Source organism: Sesamum indicum, linkage group LG12 (genome assembly GCF_026168435.1).
Source record: "Sesamum indicum cultivar Baizhima isolate 11 linkage group LG12, ASM2616843v1, whole genome shotgun sequence".
Taxonomy (NCBI): Eukaryota; Viridiplantae; Streptophyta; class Magnoliopsida; order Lamiales; family Pedaliaceae; genus Sesamum; species Sesamum indicum.
The window spans coordinates 10,391,928-10,410,821 of record NC_142668.1 but is presented as its reverse complement, the minus strand read 5'-3'; the positions used below and the strand labels follow the sequence as shown (position 1 = coordinate 10,410,821).

The window sequence follows — 18,894 nt, the reverse complement described above, 5'->3', positions numbered from 1 at the left end:
GAGCACAACATTTGATTTTTTGTGTAGTCAAAATTTAAGAAAGAAAAAAAAAAAGAGAGTTTTAAACACTATATGAGAAACACTCTACCTTATAAAAACTATTGTCATTAATCAGCCAAGGGACAAATTCATCTTAAGAACAAAAATAAGAAATCAAACTCTCATCTTGACTATGCTCTACTCTATCTGAATTAGGCCAATTTTTATTCCTAAATTACTCCTTATTAGATATGGCATCAAACTTTCTTTTTTTCCATTTTCGGAACTTTCTTTAATTTTTTTGGGGGGTGGGTGGGGGCACCGGCCTTGGTGAATTGGTATATTTTTCACCCCAAGGAAAAAGGCCCAGAACTGAATGGGCACCCAAAAGTGAAAAGGAACACTATATTTGTCTGAGATTGGCATTATTTCCTAACGTACCAATAATGGCAATGGCATGATGATGGCCCTGCTTCTCCTACCACATTCCTCATGCAAATTGATTGCAGAATTAGACCATTAGGCTGCATTTGGATTGACGGACGAAATTGTGTATTGACAAACATGCACCTGAGTTAAGAGAGCGATAGAGAAGGAGCCGAGAAAGAATTCCAACGTCCTGCAAAAGAATTCTTCACCCGCCCACGATTTGAAATTCACTCTACAACCACAAATTTTTCAGACGAATATGATTTGTGAAGATTACATGTGAATAACGCAGTATACATAAGGGTCACAGAAAGCATTAGTAAAAGTCAAAAATGGGGACGACTGATACAGAAGAAAAGGAGTGCTAACTGCTACTTTCGCACTGGACAAGGGCCAGAAGGCCGAGATGATTCTGGCATAATCAACATCCATGAGTTTGAAGTTTTAAGAGTAGTGGACCATCCAAATTATGCAAAAACATAGTACTCCAGTGGATGATGTAAACAGATAGAGAAGCAAAGAGAGTTATGAGGATAGATAGACAGATATGACAACAATGGACTGGATAGGTCCCCACTCACTGTACCACATTGTTAGGCCCATCCCCACTTTCAATAATGCTTAAGCAATAGAGGTGGGGTGTGCCAGGTGAGTAGAGAGGATGTCTGCCTCACCTATTTTTGCACCATGCTACCTAATCTTCATTTTCAATTTAGTCCTTCTGACATGCAAGACACAAATTATCCATTCTCATAATAGAACATCTCAAGTATAGTTTTTCCCTATTTTTTCATGGAATTTTCACTTGTTTTTAAGTTCAGAACCTTTGATAAACAAATGCAGCAATCCAAACAGCATAGCTTGTTACAAATTGACATCGTGCATTACAATCATGACGATCATTTACACGCACAAACAATCACTTTTCATTAATTTCCTCGTACATATAATCAAGTCAAAGAGAGGAAAACAACTGACTTCAGATTGCTCAAGCTTACAAAACTGACTAACATATGCATTCAACAATAAGGTTAGTTTTGACATGGAGAAGGAAATATATAATTTCACTTCTAGGTTCAATGTAACCTAAAAATGTCAGTATTAAATTAAAATTTCCTGCAACTATGCACTAGTTATTGGCAAAATGACAAAGCTTGGACAAATATTGGCATCCACCTTATCTAACCTTATCGTAAAAAACCTATACCATCTGTTCGATGCATCTCATGCCAGATTCATCTAACAGGGGTTAGGAATAGCTGAAATTTAAACAGACGTTCGTTAAGTGTTGCATTGGATGAATTGAATTTTTTAGTCTCGACTGTTTCTTAACTTTTCTTCTTCTCCATGATAGGCAGATAAATTAACAGAAAAGCACATTAATCTATGTCTCACACCTTGATCACCAGTCACCAACAGCAACTGCCCCCAAGCTTGTTGAAAATCTTTGATGTGCTTGGTTTGAACTACAGATAGCCTCTCTCTTCGTGAGCAAAATGGCAGGCACTCAAGGAATTACGCTTGAGGGCCTTAATTCCAAACCTCATCCTAAAAAATTGGGCTTTATATAATACAGGTAAGAAGTCCATGTCAAATGCTAGTAAGTATATAGCCTTAACGCTAAACGAATTACTGCCCCTTTATGCTGACCATGATGCTATTTTGCAGTTTACAAGGAAGTTACAAGATAAGGCTTGACACAAGAAAATGAGAAAACAAATGTAGGATCTCTAAGAAGAAACTCAGACAAAATTTATAAATGGCATGTGAATCAGAAACCATACCAGGATTTGCTAATTTGCATCATAGCGCAAGGCAAAAACAGGAGTTCCAGAACTTTTGGAATCCATTACTGCAGTATGAAGAGCATCTGTAAGCAGCAGCTATATAATATTGAAAAAGTCAAAATATGGCAAAAGACATCTACCTTCTAATTCATTGCGCATCCAATCCTGAGAACACATCAAAGCTTGTAAAGTATCTGATTTCAGTGAGCTCCAACAATGATCAAGGGCCCTATCTCCAGTATCAAACAGGGATTCCTGTGCAACTTTTGAAATTGGAATCCCCAATATGTTGCGGGCCATCATGGAAAGCACAGGGTATCTTGGTTCGTGAACTTTCCACCAGTTTAATATACTAAAATCAACACTGCGGGGGAAGAGCGGTTCTTCCAAATACTTGTCTAAGTCTGATTTTGTGTTTTGGCTAAGTGAAGTTTCATGGAGGAATCTGTCAAACCCAGTAAGTCTATCCTTAACAGTACTACCACTACTTTCAGAAGCTGAGCTTTGACCATGAGCAGCTAATGGTGAATAGATAGCATGACCGCTGTAAAGAGCTCTCATACAATTGGAGACAATGTCTATGCAATCTGGAGCGCTATCACCATAGATTTGTGGGTAGTAATATTCCACCAGTTTCATCTTAAACCGTGGATCTAAGATGGCTGCAATTGCCATAATCAAGCTGCATTTCTTCCAATATTCATCAAATTTTGATTTTAATTTCAATGCCAAAGAGCTAATAAAATCATCTGATTTCTGGCACCATTCAATCAACTGCAAATGAATATCACAAATCTCAGCAAAATAGGAATTTGCAGTAATATGCTTGCGTCCCACAAAGACATTAGAAACTTCATGAAAGAACTTCAAGATGCTGGTAATAGCCCTCAATCTGTCCCAATCTAAACCAGATGGACACATTGAGAAGCCAGGATCATGTTCTTGCAGTTGAGGGAAGGCTTCTTTGTACTCCAACGCAGCTTCAAGCATCATATATGTTGAGTTCCATCGAAATGGATTATCAACAAACAAGCCCTTCTGCCAATTAACACCAACTAATTTTACTATCTCATTGAACTTTTCTTGTGTTCCCTGAGAACCTTTAACATATCCTATGGTTTGACGAACTTTATTGATTATCTCACCTGATGTTTCCAGGACATCATGGACCAATAACTTAACAGTACTTGCTGCACATCGCACATCAAATAATTGGCCTTCACACATAAGGAACCTGTGCTGACACAGTTGGTCTCTGATTCTACAGACAATTTTGTCATAGGTCGAACGATTGTCAATAGTCAATGAGAACAACTTCCTATCGATATCCCAATTCCTAAGACTTGTCATGACTAATTCGGAAAGCGACTCTTCTGCCTGAGTAGGATCAACAACCAAAAAGTTCAAAATCTTCTTCTTTAGTTCCCAAGAATCATCAATATAATGAGCTATCAAGCACAAATACTCTGTGCCTCCATTAGTAGCCCATCTATCAACAGTAAGGCTGACTTTTCCAGGCAATTTATCCAACTCTTCATACACTCTTTGTTTCTCTTTTTTATAGATCTCCACACAGTCAGCCTCAACTTCACTAACTGTTACTAGATCAAACAAGGGCTGAAGGTTTCGAACAAATGTCTTGAAACCAATATCATCAACCATGCCCAGGGGATATCCATGCATTATAATCATACGTGCCAGATCTAGCTGACTTCTCCTGTAATCAAAATTGACACTGCCTGTGTTAATATTTCCAACTTTTAGCCCTTGTTCCAAATTTGTACTCGCAACAGTAACTACCTCATTCTTTACCGGAGCTTGATTATAACTGAAACTGGTAAGCGCAAGGGTGCTTTGCTTCCTCTTTCCCCTTGTTAATAATTGAGTTATATCATGGTTTGATCTTCTACGACACCTGATCAAATGATTTCTCAAATGAGATGTTCCGCTAGTACTTGACCCACTAAGTATTCTTTTACAGTGCCGACATATAGCTGCAAACGTCTCTCCTTTCTTAACTCTGTCAAAATCATTCCACACAACAGATTTCAGTCTACTAGAATTTACAATCACAGCTTCTTCCGAGATCTCCATCAGTCCACAATGTTATCTGCTACCAAATCTGTCAAACAGGCCACAAAAGTAAGTTCTAACAAGGGAACGCCTCAAACTATATTTTGAAAATAGATTCACAGTGTTCTTCGACGGTGTAGTTTATTGAAAGCAAAAAGGGAAGAGGAAAAAAAAGGTGCAGTCCTAAAAGGACACCAAATCATTTGAACCTGAATGATGTTCATCAACACATATGACAAACTATAAAGCACTTGAAACACCAGCAATATATAAATAAGAGATGAATAGCCTAAAACAAAAGGCAAATTCTGGGATTGATAATAATGCATATTCACTTTATATTGAAACGTTAGTGGCAAAATAGCAGATCATAAATTGGCCCGTCTCTTATTTACTGTAAAACCCGAAACCTTAACACTGATAAAGCTACAGCATTTTCATAAAATATATATATATTATATAAATGAACCGACCCGTAATCTATGACAAAATGGGCCAAATCGGGAACTACTAAAATAAACCCTAATACCGGATCGAAACCTGACCCGACTAACACGACCCATGCTCTCTCTCAATAAACAAACGCAACCCATAATTCGGACTTCGGGTATAACCATGTAGACCACCCAAATTACGCATATCAATCCATCACGAATTCCCCCATCTTTTGAGAGAGAAAGCGGCTAACTTACATGGAAACTGGACGGTATTTCAATTTCCCTGCAACTTAGGGTTTCTTCAATGCAGCTTGGCGTCCATGGATGAGCGGAAAAAGCTCTGTGTCCCTCGAGTGTGTGTTGTGTGTGAGGAAGAAAGAGAGAAACTCTTCTGGTTAGGTGGAAAGAGAGGATATGAGGAAACAGAGCTCGTTTTCTGCAAAGGCGCCAACCCGCTAAACTGAGTGACCTTTTTTGGGCTTATCTCTGTTGGGCCGAGTCCATTCATATCCAAATATGTGGGCCTGGGGCCTGTTTTGGTATTTTTTTCGTTTGTTTTATTTTTTTTATATTTTTTTAAGTTGAGTGTAAGATGTTATTAAATTTTACATGAAAATAAAAAAGTGTTTTAATTAAATTAAAATTTGAAATAATAAATATTTTATATTGAACATTCTGTTTGATGAACGTTTAAATTATTAGAGATGAGAGATCTTTTTACGCTTAATAAATTGAAAAGCAAAAAGAAGTCAATCGAAAAGAATTTTTAAAAGTAGAATTTTTTGTAAGGTTATATTTAAATTGATAGATTTAAAATTTATATTTGTTTAGATAATTTTAAATTATTTAAATTTAAAATTCAAAAAGAAATACAAAAAGGAAGAAATTTAAAAAAATAAACTTTCTTAAAAAAGGTTTCATTTAGAGCATATAAATATTTAAATTTAATTAAATAAATTATAATAAAATAAATCGAGGTACAATCATAAGTTTTTAAAGAAATTTGAAGACATCCCTCAATGTTTAAATTATATAATATATAACAACAATCGATTTAAAAAAGTAGTAAATTACATTTACATCTTTTGAAATTAGAGCAAAATATATACACACTCTATTTTTAACAAAATTACAGCTGCACTATATATAATATTTTTCAGGAGATGTTTGTGTAAATTTTATCTCTCAGGAGGGATATCTCAAAAAGTGTATTTGTAATTTTATAAAAGACAATAAATATTTTTTATAGCACTCAAAAATGGTATCACGATAAATCTATCTGATATTTTTTTAAAATATTCATTTTATCAGTTACATACAGGATAGAGCTCATCAATATAATATTGAATGCACCAAAAAGAGCAAAAATATCATTAATAGAGCAAGAAACGAAACAACAGAACAAGATTTCATATAATTTTAACCGGGTCATGAATCGTCCAATCCGACCCGATCGAATTCCCCAACTCACCATCCACCGATAATGAAGTCCCTGCACCAATACATGCTCTTATGTGTGCGACTCCTGCAAATATAATACATTTATGATATCGAAATCTAATTTTTCAACCACATCTGATATAATCAAAAACCCATCTTGCTTAAACATAAGAGTGTTATAGTTACGGGCCACCCCGTCTTTATTTTCAAATCAATCCAACATTTTCAAACTACAATACTATCTTTCACTTTTAACCAAAAAAAAAAAAAAAGATTAAAACAGTAAATCCGTGGAAGCTGTGTTAGGTATAACTTGACACTCCATGAAGAAAAAGGCATTTAAAATGAGCTTTTTGGTGGTTGGTTTTGGCTTTCTTGCCGACTCATTTTGGTGCACATTTCCTTTTCCTTATGGTTGGAAGAAAAGAAGCCTTTGGGTCTTACAAAAAGATATACTTAACTTGCTGGGCATTAAATACATGGAATGCCCTATAAAAACAACCTCAAACACATCGAATTCTCCAACTCAAAATTACCTCATCCCAACACTTACAAAATTTCACAAATTTCAGACAGAAACAGAGAAAGAGATGGGTGTTCTTAGAGCCCTTGCAAGGAATTTGGATGCACTTGTCGGGTACTCTTTCCTTCTTCTTTTTCTACGCATGCCTCTTTACAAACCCTATGATCGTACTAATTTTTTAATATTCAAATGATCATTTAATTGAATTCATTCATTCGGTAAAATTTAGTTATAATATTAATATAAAATTTAATATGTTCTCGAGAATCGCATGCTGCAAAAACTAGTATATTAAAAATATAACTCAAAGTGATAGTACCAAACGAAGAAGATATGTTAGGGTATTTGCATTTTACTCCTTGCGAAAAAACATAATAGATTGCATAATTCTTCTTAATATAGGAAAAATGGTAAGACGACTTGTGGATTGAAAAAGAAGCTTACTGTGTTCTCCCTTCGAGGGTTGTGTTACCCTTTTTTTTTTTTAAGTTTAAACGACTGTGTTGTCTTTTTATTTATTTATTTATTTGTTGATTAATATTTTTCATAGAGAAGTTTGTTGCATTTCAAACATAAAATATATTTCTTACTATTTTCTTATTGAAACCCAATAATCAAATGCAATACTAAAGAAATTAACAAGATCATAGTTTCAAATGTTATATTTGCACTGAACCCCCTAAGAAATCTTGCATTAAGTGAATTTATTTCATTATTTATGATGGATTTAATTCAAGTCACACCAAGTAATTACTGCAGTTTCTTCAATTTCTAAAGCATGTTTCTTCAAGGAATTATTAAGGATTTTATTCACTAATAAATTGATAAAAGTAAATTACATTTACATCCTTATGTTAGATTTAAATACACAAACAATCCATATACTTTGCAAAATTATGAGTAAACTTTTCGATATTGTAGTTGTAATTGCAATTACATCCACTATTTAGATACAAAAGTTTATAAAAATATTGCTTGGAGTACATCACACTAACACACCTTCAGGGATTATGCCTATAATTTGCAAACGATAACCCCTTAGATCCATTACACTAATACCCTAAGGGGTATATCTGTAATTTTACAAATGGTAAGGGATTGTGTGTACTTGGACCTAATAAAAAGGGATGTCAATATTATTTACCTCATTGATACACATTTCCATGTATACGTACCCTTTCTTATGGCATCTTCTTTTTCATTTAATATTTACACATCATGTGTATGAAAATTAGGTCGTCTTTATTTAAGAAAGATCTTGTTGAGTGGCATGTGTACATAAAATAAAACATAGAATTCAAAATAAAAAATAAAAAATCCAATCTGTCTTTTATTTTTCGAATAAATTACATTGACACCCATTGAGATTAGAGCTATAATCACACAAACATCTGATGTCGTTTTGCAAAATTACAAATACATCTCTTATTCAGTGGTAGAATTTTACATAGACATCGCATAAAATACATTACACTAACACCCCCTCAAGGAACATACTTGAAATTTCACGAGAGATAATAAATATTTGTATAGTTAGGTTTAATATCGAGACAATAAACATTTGTATAGTTAGGTCTAATATCGAGGAGCGTCAATGTAATTTAAGTTGTTATTTTTCCTCAACAATTGTCTGATAACTGGTTTAATGTTTTGAATGTTGTGCAGACCTGGAGTGATGCTTCTATACCCACTGTAAGACATCTCTAACTGCTTCTCTACATAAAAAATTCATGAAAAGCAATAATGTAAGAATCGTGGTGGTAAGTGTTTGAGTGAAATTATGAACAGATATGCATCGATGAGAGCAATAGAGAGCCCTTCAACGCTGGATGATCAACAATGGCTGACATACTGGGTGCTCTACTCCTTTATAACCTTGTTCGAGCTTTCCTGTTGGAAAATCCTTCAATGGTAAAATTCATTTATATTGACATGTTTATAATAATTGCACTATCACCCCCACAAATATGCTCAAGTTATAGAAACCACTCCTGCCGACTATTGTTTGAATAATTACGTCCGCACCTTCTGTTCGTGTTGTTTGCGTTGCGCTCAGGTTCTTAGCTTGTTTTTCTTTTGTTTTTTGTTCTCAAATTTCAGTTTTCAATGGGAAATATGTGTTGACATAAATTTTATAAGTTTTTCGTGCGAAAAATGATGAATATGTTTGAATTAGTAAATAACATAGTGTTTTCAGAGAAAATTGAATTTTTAGTCATATATCTTAGTGTTAGTAAAATTTTCGTTACATTAGTTACGAAATTTTTAGCCATTTATGTTACTAACGGGATTTGACAAAATGACTAAAAGTAACTTTTTTTATAACTTCTAGATCATTAATGAGAATCTTGTAACTAATGGGGCGAAAAGTATACTAACGAAATATCATCCTATCAACTAATTTGTCCTTACAAAAAAACAGGCTTCCCTTTTGGCCATACCTGAAGCTTGTATTCTGCGCGTGGTTGGTGCTGCCAATTTTCAATGGAGCAGCTTACATATACGAGAATTTTGTGAGGAAATACGTGAAAGTTGGGAGTTATGTGAGCTCAAATCACCCGGAAGGGCAAAGGAGGGTTCTTCAGATGATGAGCCTTGATGCCAGAAAATCTGTCGAGAAATACATTGAGAAATATGGCCCTGAAGCCTTTGATCGAGTTGTCAGAGCGGTAAGAACGTTACCCTTCCAAGCAAGCATCGTTACCTATTAGTTTATCAATATATATGTTATTCGATGCTAGTTGATATCAAAACTATGTTAAAATTACATCGGAATACATTGAGATTAGATAATTGCAACTATCTTTTATGAAATTATACGTACACCTCCTAAGAGAATGCCTATGTAATTGATCTCAAGGGAGACGATGAAAAATTTTGTTCCTGGAAGTTATCGATATAAATTACAAATATAACCTCATACGGTGTAGTTATAATTTTATAAAGAATAAGAAATATTTGCATAATCAAATCTAACTTTGTGGGGTGTATGTATATATCTCATGAAATTACCAAAAAACATTATAGTAAATAGTAAAAAAATGGAGTTTTTTTCACTTAATACATATAAATAATAATAAATTTAGTACTGTCACTTAAATTTTATCACAAAGATTCTCCTTTTTTTTTTTGTATAAATATCGCATTCTAATAAATATTATATTCGATAACGAAATTTGCATGTTTTCATGGAAGATTCGTTGTAATATAATTTACGGTAAATTACAACGGGCTATTTTAAGGTTTACTATAATTACAAATATCTCTTGTTGAAAAACTACAAATACTCCTTAAGATTAATGGTCGTCTAACTCAATACTCCCTCGTGACAGCCCATTATATGAAATATTTGTTAGACAGCCGTTTATTCTAGAAGAATATTTGTAATTTTTCAAATAATAAAAAAATAATTATAATTATGACAAGTTTAAGAAGAATTCGTTGTAATTTACCGTATGATTTATGTTTTATATATTGTGTACACAAATATTGACAAAAAAAATTATATTTGGCAGGCTGAGAAAGAGGCAAGGAAACACTGAGGACATGAGGATTTTTCATATACCGATCGAAGTTAGATTAATCTCAGACATATATATGGCTAGCTATCAATCGTTTAAATTTTTACAATTAAATTCTACTCTCTAATCATTCATATCTTTGTACATGACAAAAATTTATGCATATGCATCGAGTGTCTTTCGATTGTTAATCTATATTTATATATAATAAAAAAAATATAGAGACTATCCAAATAACCATAATGTATGCGCATACTTGAATAGCTTATTTGAATTTTATTTTGCTATGTAACAAAAAAAAAATATATTATTTAGTTTTATTACATTTAGACAAGTGTATGGTTATTTATCTTTATCCAATAAATTCACTATTTTTTTGATGCATTAGTTAGTAATACAATTTAAATTTTATTTAGATGCCACGTAATACTTAAAACCAATATGGTAAAATTATACTTTTGGTCATGTAATTTTAAGTTATTAACACTTTTGGTCTTGTAACTTACTCTATTTACACATATAGTACTATTTTTTTATGAATTTAATCCTGAACATCTCATGTTTGGCAATTTTCTTTTGCAAATTTATTCATGTATTGACATTTTTGCCCTAACGACTCATACTTACAGGACAAATATAAAATCTATTACAGTGTGAAGATGACCAAAATTGTCAATAGAGGACTAAATTTGTCAAAAAAAAGGACCAAATGTGAGATGTCCGTGACTAAATTTATTAAAAAAAAAATGACTAAATGTGTTAATGGAGTATGTTATATGATCAAAAGTACTAACGACATAAAGTTACAAGAAAAAAAATATAATTTTGCCAAATAATATTTATATTGTCGCTTAAAATATATTTTTATTCTATCTAATTTTTTTATCCAAAATATTCACTCATTTATTTGGATAGTTTTAGTTAGGAAAGCAATTGAAATTTATTTTTACGTTGATTCTATTTTGTGTTTTTATACTTACTTACTTTTTTATGTAATTTTTGTTATTTATTATTTTATTTATTTGTATACATTCAAAAATATACAAAAAATTAATTTATAAGGTTATGAACTTTAAGCTTAGCAAGATGTGTTGGGATTAATATGTTGATTTGGGATTGCAAGCTCAAGTTTCCAATCCATTTATATATATGTCCATATATTTATATATATTTGTTTAGCTTTTTTTTTTACGAACTATTCAGGTTCGTTTACTTTTTAAAATTGAGTAGGATAACCAGTTCAATTAAGATAAAGCGAATATTTAGTTGAGAGAACAGAGGCTCGGCTTATTTATCATTTTTGTGGGATAAGTCATTCCACCATGAAATATATTACAACGAGCTGTTATGAAATTTGATATAATTATAAATACCCTCTCATTGTTAAAAAAAATATTAATATCATCTGATTTTTGATGATTATTTGACGATTAGCCAAATCCGTTAATTTTTGTTAGATTTATTGATTGAAATGTCGTTGTGATTTGTCAATTATAATTTTATTTATTTTTTAAGTAATTTGAATTTTATTATAGACTACGTAGACAGCTTTTTACAAAATTTTCAAAAAAATTTATTTATCTCATGCGTTTTTTTTATAATTATTCTATTTATTTTGGAAAAAGGATAAAAATACATAACAATTTCAAACCTCAAATTAACGATTATATAATTTCATTAAATATAAAAAATATATAACTTTTAAAATAATAAAAAAATATTTATAATTATACTAAATTTCAGAGTAGCTGATTGTAATTTTAAATAGTTTTTGTCTTCTCATTAGAATTCTACTACATAATAAATAAACGTTAATTGCTTGGTTTTATATCAGTAGTCTTTCAAGCTTATACTGTATAAACACGCTTTATCTAATAACTTATAAGTGTGTGTGTATATTTATAAATGTATTAATTTTATTAAAAAGAAAAGAAAAAAGAAAAGCTGGGCAATGTTGGCGGGAACTAGCAGAGTTTTCCCGCTCGCCAGAGAGAGATATCTGCCTCCCTCTCTCCTTCGCTCTCATTACTTTCGATCAAAGAGTGAGGTGCACACCCCAACCTTCCAAGAGTCGACTCATCGCCGGCGCGTCTCCAAGCTTTGTCGTCGCCTCCGGCACACCTCCGAGCTCAATTGTCGGCTGTCATCGAGGCTATCCTCCTTATTCAGGTACTTTTCCTCATTTTTCTCGCACCGACAACCTCTCTCATTTCTCTTTCCAACAAGCGTATAAGGGTTTCGATTGGGTCTTGTGAAGGCTGTGCAAGTGATTTTAACTAATAAAGTTCTGTTATTGTGGTTTGAGAGTGAAATTATGATTATTATTAAATGGGGAATTGTAGGTGCAGGTAAAAGTAAATTAGGGTGTAGAATTGCAATCTAATTTTGCTGTTTGATTCAAGTATTTTTTGTTAAGACATACCTATATTGAGCCTCTTCCTTTTCTTTTTTTAATCAGAAGAGAGGCAGCAACCTGCCTCTTTTTTTCTCAGTTTTTGTTGGGTGAGTCTACTAATCTAGTTTTCTTTATTCTTTTAAGAAGGTAGGAGAAGCGGCGGATCTGAGAAATGGACGCTAACGGTGGCAGCGGTTACTGCGTGGATGAGAAAGCGGTGCGGGTGGAGAACATATTCTTGGAGTTCCTGAAAACGTTTAGAGTGGCGGAAGAGGGCCGTGGAAGCTACGAGTCCTACTACGAGGCCGAGGTGGATTCAATGAGGCCCAACGAGTCCAACACTATGTTCATCGACTTCTCACATGTCATGCGCTTTAATGATGTTCTCCAGAAGGCCATCTCTGATGAGTTTCTTCGTTTTGAGCCGTACTTGAGGAATGCTTGCAAGAGATTTATCATGGAGCTCAAGCCCACTTTCATAGCCGATGACAATCCAAACAAGGACATTAACGTCGCCTTCTACAACCTTCCCTTGATTAAGAGATTGAGGGAATTAACCACGACAGAGATTGGAAAGCTGGTGTCAGTGAGTGGCGTGGTTACTCGCACCAGCGAAGTTCGACCTGAGCTTCTTCAGGGCACATTCAAGTGTTTGGATTGTGGAAACGTCATTAAGAACGTTGAACAGCAATTCAAGTACACTGAGGTTTGTTTGAACATCTTGTTTGTCATTACTGCAAACTAGTCTATACATTGATACGAGAAGCTAATTCCTAGAAATCTCACTATAACATTCCCAATAAGAGCGACGATCTTTCAGGTGCACCCAGTTCCAAGTCAACCCTTTGTCTTAACCAATATCCTGGGATATTCACTTACAAAGAATGCTAGGGAGTTATGTATGTATGTCTTCGGACTTGGATTTTAGCGAGTCTTCATTATTAGATCTAGCAAAGCACCAGAATAAAGGGGAAAAATACAAAAAGAAAACAGAAAAGCGAAGAGTAGAACACGCAAGAGAATTAGCCGCATATATTGAAGAATGTGTTATATATGAGAAATACTAAATTTTACCAACTGCAACTTATTTTGTTAACTTCGAATTGTGTTTGGATGCTCTATTCTTGACTTGCAGCCCATTATCTGCATGAATGCAACATGCCAAAACAGGACAAAGTGGGCATTGCTGAGGCAAGAGAGCAAATTTTCTGACTGGCAGAGGGTCAGAATGCAGGAGACCGCCAGGGAAATACCTGCGGGTTCACTTCCCAGATCACTTGATGTCATCCTACGCCATGATATTGTCGAACAAGCCAGGGCCGGTGACACGTACGACTCTTCTTTTCTTTTTTACAAAGTTTCACCAGAAATCTGTTGTTTCAATTGATTGCTCGAGTTCATTTATAATGTGTTTTATTCTCATTTTACTGCAGGGTTGTATTTACTGGCACGGTAGTTGCTTTACCTGATATTCTATCATTGGCTTCTCCGGGGGAGAGAGCTGAGTGTCGGAGAGATTCTTCTCGCAAGAATGGCACAACTGGTCAAGAAGGTGTGAAAGGCCTTCGAGCATTAGGTGTTAGAGACCTATCCTATCGTCTTGCCTTCATAGCCAACTCAGTAAAGGTTGGTAATCTTCCAATTATGTATCTTGAAGCATCAACCTGATGGCAGACATCTTAGAAAAGCTCGATAATCTGAGTTTCACTGTTGTATTTGAATTGCCCTCCTCTCTATATTAATTCGTTCTTGTCCCTTTCTAGATTTGTGATGGCAGAAGGGATGCTGACATCAGAAATAGGAGAGATGCTGATGATGATGATAGCCAGCAGTTCACAGTGAGTTCCTGAGTCAGCAAATTTGTAGTTGTAGTCTAGGCATTTTATGCCCCTTGTTATCCTCGGCCTTTGAAATCTGTCTATGTATAATATCCTGTGAAATTTGCTGGATAACTCTGAGACAGAGGGTGAAGTACCTGAAGGGCGAGCATCCAACACACTTTAGCACAGCTTCTTCTGAGATGCCTGCTGTTCGGTGGAGGTCATTGCTGTTGTGGTTGCATCCCTTTAACCATATAACATTTTTTCCTTGGTTTTACTCATCTTGCAGGCAGAAGAGTTGGATGAAATCCAACGAATGAGGAATACCCCTGACTTCTTCAATAAGCTCGTCGATAGCATAGCACCAACAGTTTTTGGTCATCAAGATATCAAAAGGGCAATTCTTCTCATGCTTATGGGTGGTGTCCATAAATTTACACATGAAGGCATCAACTTAAGGGGGGACATCAACGTTTGTGTTGTTGGTGATCCCAGCTGTGCAAAGTCTCAGTTCCTCAAGTATGCAACTCTCCTCATGTTGCTGGTGTTGAATTGTATCCCGCTCTTTCGTTCTGCTTATAGCTCTTCCTCATCCAACATGCAGGTACACATCAGGACTGGTTCCAAGATCTGTCTATACATCAGGGAAATCCTCATCAGCTGCGGGGCTTACTGCAACCGTTGCCAAAGAACCAGAGACTGGTGAATTCTGCATTGAGGTAAGATTTAATTGTATTCTGTTTTATGCATCTGGTTGGGACTTGTGACTTGACTCTTGATTCTGGATGGTTTTGACCAAAACCTTACCGAACTTCCCGAGCTATTGGATGCGCTAGTTCTCCATTCACCAAACAATTAAGATTTGAGAATGACGAACCAATATTTAAGTAGATCAGCCAATCCAGAATCTTTGATTTTCTTTGAAAAAAATCCCCTTGTTATATATGCAGTGCACATGACTTACAGGCATCAGCCACGGGAAAGCTGCGCACATCTAGTGCAAGGGGCTTGTGGGAAGAAAAGGGGGGAAAAAAACTAAACCCCTAAGTGACCAAAACAAGAATCCTCCCAAATATTTCTGGATGTGCTTTACTCTGTGTTTAATATACTCGTAAGTTCCCATGTAGTATCTAAAATAATTGCTCTCAGGCTGGGGCGCTGATGCTTGCTGACAATGGCATCTGCTGTATCGATGAGTTTGACAAGATGGATACAAGAGATCAGGTATTTGTTACTTCATGTAATGCACCTCTCCCACCAACCTGCCCAACCCTCCGCATTTGGTTGTTACTTATTAATTACATTTACTATTGAACCATTACTTCTTATTTTTTGGAATATGCCTTGCTTTAAGGTTGCCATTCATGAAGCTATGGAACAGCAAACAATAAGCATAACCAAAGCTGGAATACAAGCAACTCTGAATGCTCGAACATCAATCTTAGCTGCTGCCAATCCCACTGGAGGACGCTATGACAAGACTAAACCCTTGAAGGTGAGCTTATAACTATCTCTGGTACTGGCTACAGCAGCCCAATATGGATAGGGTCATGGCGCCTTGGCAATCTGATTATCTTTTATCCTAATTCCATGCTTGTTTGCATACTAATGCTTGTGATATGCTACAGTATAACGTGGCCCTTCCTCCAGCCATTCTTTCAAGGTTTGACCTTGTATATGTGATGATTGATGACCCAGACGATCAAGTTGATTACCATATTGCTCACCATATCGTGAGAGTCCATCAAAAGCGAGAAGATGCACTGTCTCCTGCATTTACTACTGCAGAATTGAAACGATACATCTCATATGCAAAGACTCTGAAACCAAAGGTTTAACTTGCTTTACAAGAAATGTAATTGTGGTACTCAATGCACAGTGCCATCTCTTGCTTGATAAACTTTAATGTTTTGCAGCTGAGTCCTGAAGCTAGACAATTGTTGGTGGAATCTTATGTTTCCCTTCGCAGAGGAGACACAGCTCCTGGTAGTAGAGTTGCTTATCGCATGACAGTGAGGCAACTGGAGGCGCTGATCAGGCTCTCAGAAGCACTTGCACGGTGTCATCTAGATACACAGGTGCTTAAATAATCTATGAAAGTAAAGCTATCTCAAAAATTGACTTCTCCACTGGAACTAATTTAGTTTAATGTGGAAAGGTGCAAGCTCATTATGTACGTGTTGCTGTGAGATTGCTAAAAACGTCGATAATCAAGTAAGAATTGATAAACACTTTTGCTTCAACACAAATAGTTAAGTTCTTTTTACTAAATATTAACAGACATGTTTGTTTATTTTGATTGCGTTACAGTGTCGAATCGAGTGACATTGATCTATCAGAGTTTCAGGAGGAGAATAATGAAATTAATGATGGTAATGGTTCCAATGGAGATAATGTTTCTGGTCAAGATGAAACTCACCCGAAGGTTGCAACACCTCAGCCAGCTTCCGAGAATAAAGGTCAGAGGAGGTTCATTCAAAATATGCATCTTTTTTAGCTTTTGGAAAGTGCAAACACCTCTTTATTGTATTATCATTGTTCTGAAAGTGCAAGCACCTATTTATTGTATCGTCATTGTTCAGAAAGTGCAGCAGGGCCTGAAAGCAGGCAAGGAAAGAAGCTAGTGTTAACTGACGAATACTTTCAGAGGGTTACTCGTGCACTTGTCATGCGACTCAGACAACATGAGGAGACTCTAATGCAAGAAGGTGAACAGAATGCATAATGTCATCAATAAGCATTTATCTTGGCAAAATGAACATACGTGTGAAGAACTATCTATATTTTGTTTTGGAGTTTCCGATTTTTGACAGTTTATTTGTATACAATACATATGATGTGTGCAGGAGCAGGGTTGGCTGGTTTGAGACAGAGGGATTTGATACAATGGTACATCGGTCAGCAGAATGAGAAAAACAATTATAGCTCCATGGAAGAGGCAGCAGCAGAAGTCACAAAAGTGAAGGCCATTATCGAGGTAAATAGTCATGAAATTGGCATTTAGTGAGAAGTTTTTAACATAACCTATCTCAAACATAATCTAATTTTTTTGGCCAAAATGCAGAGCTTGATACGAAGGGAAGGCTATCTGATAGTTGTGGATGACGGTAGACAAGAATCAGAAGAGGGCGAAAATGCTAGACCTTCATCAAGAAACGACAGGATTTTAGCTGTTGCCCCAAATTATGTCCTAGATTGATCCAGTTATTTGCCTGAATTAGTGAAAGTAGTTTGTCCAAGCTCAAGTCCATATGCAGTCCAATCTATACCATAAATGCCAATTTCTTGAGTTTGCAATATGTGAGGAACGTGGACCATCTTTGGAGGTGAAAGATTTCGTCGGCGGACTAGTATGGTTTAAACTACTTGGAGTTTCAAATTCTTTGTACAGATCCAGAATACTAAAGTATCCACGGACACGGAGTCTCTGAGTAGCCAATTTGTTAAATTATTGAGGTGATTTTCACTGTAGTTTGATCAGGAGAACTGATAAATACAAGGCAGATGATAGGTGTTTGTTTGGTTGTAAGAATATCACGGGTGTTTGTGTGGATTGATCTAGGGTAGATTTCTGGTGCCAGTGCCACTAATCAGGTCCATATTTAATTTTTACTGGTTTTGAGTATTACATGCCTCATCAGACAACCAATCGGCTAAACTATTTCGTTCCCTGGTTTATGCTATTATGAAAGCATAAGGTCTTAGATGACGTTTTAGGTTTTTTTTTTTTTTTTTCTGTTCATTACCTGTTTCACAAGAAAGTAATTTGCATTTAACTAATTACATGAAATTTAATGTAATTATAAATATGTCAAAATTGTGAGAGCCAAGGTGTAAGCTATTACACCAACAATTTTAGAGTTTAAGAATCTTGGGATAAGGCCCCAGCTGCCGTAGCTAACCGAGTAGTTCTAGAAGCATGTGTAAAAGCTCGTAATGAAGGACGTGATCTTGCTGCTGAGGGTAATGCAATTATCCGTGAGGCTAGCAAATAGAGTCCTGAACTAGCTGCCGCTTGTGAGGTATTTATCGGTTCTCCAGGGAAATATGTTGGTCTAGCAGAAACCATTAGAGGGTTTCAATTGATCCTTTTCGGAGAATTAGATGGTCTTCCTGAACAAGCCTTTTATTTGGTAGGTAATATTGATGAAGCTACCGCGAAGGCTATGAACTTAGAAATGGAGAGCAATTTGAAGAAATGACCTTAAATCCAGCTCCCCCAAATAGTCCGATTTTTCCCCCACGGCGATAAGGGGCTAAAAGATCTACTACTTTAATTCATGTTTCAAAAATAGATAATTTTGTATCTAACTGTATAAAGGCAGGCGCAGATTGATGAATAGGAAATGTTGTACGAGTATTTATAGGACCTAAATTATCAACAGGCTCTCCAAGCACGTTACAAAAGAGGAGTGAATGCTTTCTTTTTTGCCATTTTTCACCTGTGAATTTTTTTCAATTAACCCACTTTATTTGTCGACTCTATGTGA

The 18,894-nt window shown here is 35.3% G+C and overlaps 3 protein-coding genes across 8 annotated transcripts; 2 read left to right on the top strand and 1 right to left on the bottom strand.

Moving 5' to 3' along the window:
• Positions 1-71: 71 nt before the first annotated feature.
• On the bottom strand, positions 72-5,257 carry LOC105165580 (zinc finger BED domain-containing protein RICESLEEPER 1). 5 transcript variants are annotated; one of them, XR_016063260.1, is made up of 4 exons: positions 4,961-5,256; positions 2,336-4,317; positions 1,806-2,260; positions 72-640 (listed from the first exon to the last, which is right to left on the bottom strand). XR_016063260.1 is itself a non-coding variant. In XM_011084637.3 (4 exons), the coding sequence occupies exons 2-3, from the start codon at positions 4,287-4,289 to the stop codon at positions 2,202-2,204; spliced, it is 2,013 nt and encodes a 670-aa protein (XP_011082939.2). In that variant the 5' UTR covers positions 4,290-4,317; positions 4,961-5,256; the 3' UTR covers positions 72-640; positions 2,193-2,201. The 5 variants fall into 5 exon arrangements, 4 of the variants coding, with proteins under 4 accessions (XP_011082939.2, XP_011082940.2, XP_011082941.2 ...); XM_011084637.3 differs by having other exon boundaries at positions 2,193-2,260; XM_011084638.3 differs by lacking the exon at positions 72-640 and having other exon boundaries at positions 1,311-1,969; positions 2,193-2,260; positions 4,961-5,257.
• Positions 5,258-6,623: 1,366 nt separating this feature from the next.
• Positions 6,624-10,426, top strand: HVA22F (HVA22-like protein F). The gene is made up of 5 exons (XM_011084640.3): positions 6,624-6,782; positions 8,334-8,360; positions 8,457-8,579; positions 9,091-9,337; positions 10,184-10,426. The coding sequence occupies exons 1-5, from the start codon at positions 6,625-6,627 to the stop codon at positions 10,208-10,210; spliced, it is 582 nt and encodes a 193-aa protein (XP_011082942.2). The 5' UTR covers position 6,624; the 3' UTR covers positions 10,211-10,426.
• Positions 10,427-12,127: 1,701 nt separating this feature from the next.
• Positions 12,128-18,029, top strand: MCM6 (minichromosome maintenance (MCM2/3/5) family protein). Of its 2 annotated transcripts, none has more exons than XM_011084642.3 (16): positions 12,128-12,358; positions 12,729-13,290; positions 13,720-13,913; positions 14,018-14,210; positions 14,348-14,422; positions 14,694-14,923; positions 15,009-15,123; positions 15,554-15,628; positions 15,759-15,899; positions 16,033-16,236; positions 16,321-16,482; positions 16,563-16,618; positions 16,715-16,863; positions 16,987-17,112; positions 17,251-17,381; positions 17,469-18,029. In XM_011084642.3, exons 2-16 carry the CDS (start codon positions 12,757-12,759, stop codon positions 17,601-17,603), a joined length of 2,520 nt encoding a protein of 839 aa, XP_011082944.1. In that variant the 5' UTR covers positions 12,128-12,358; positions 12,729-12,756; the 3' UTR covers positions 17,604-18,029. The 2 variants fall into 2 exon arrangements, with proteins under 2 accessions (XP_011082944.1, XP_011082943.1); XM_011084641.3 differs by having other exon boundaries at positions 12,129-12,358; positions 12,732-13,290.
• The last annotated feature ends 865 nt before the right edge of the window (positions 18,030-18,894 follow it).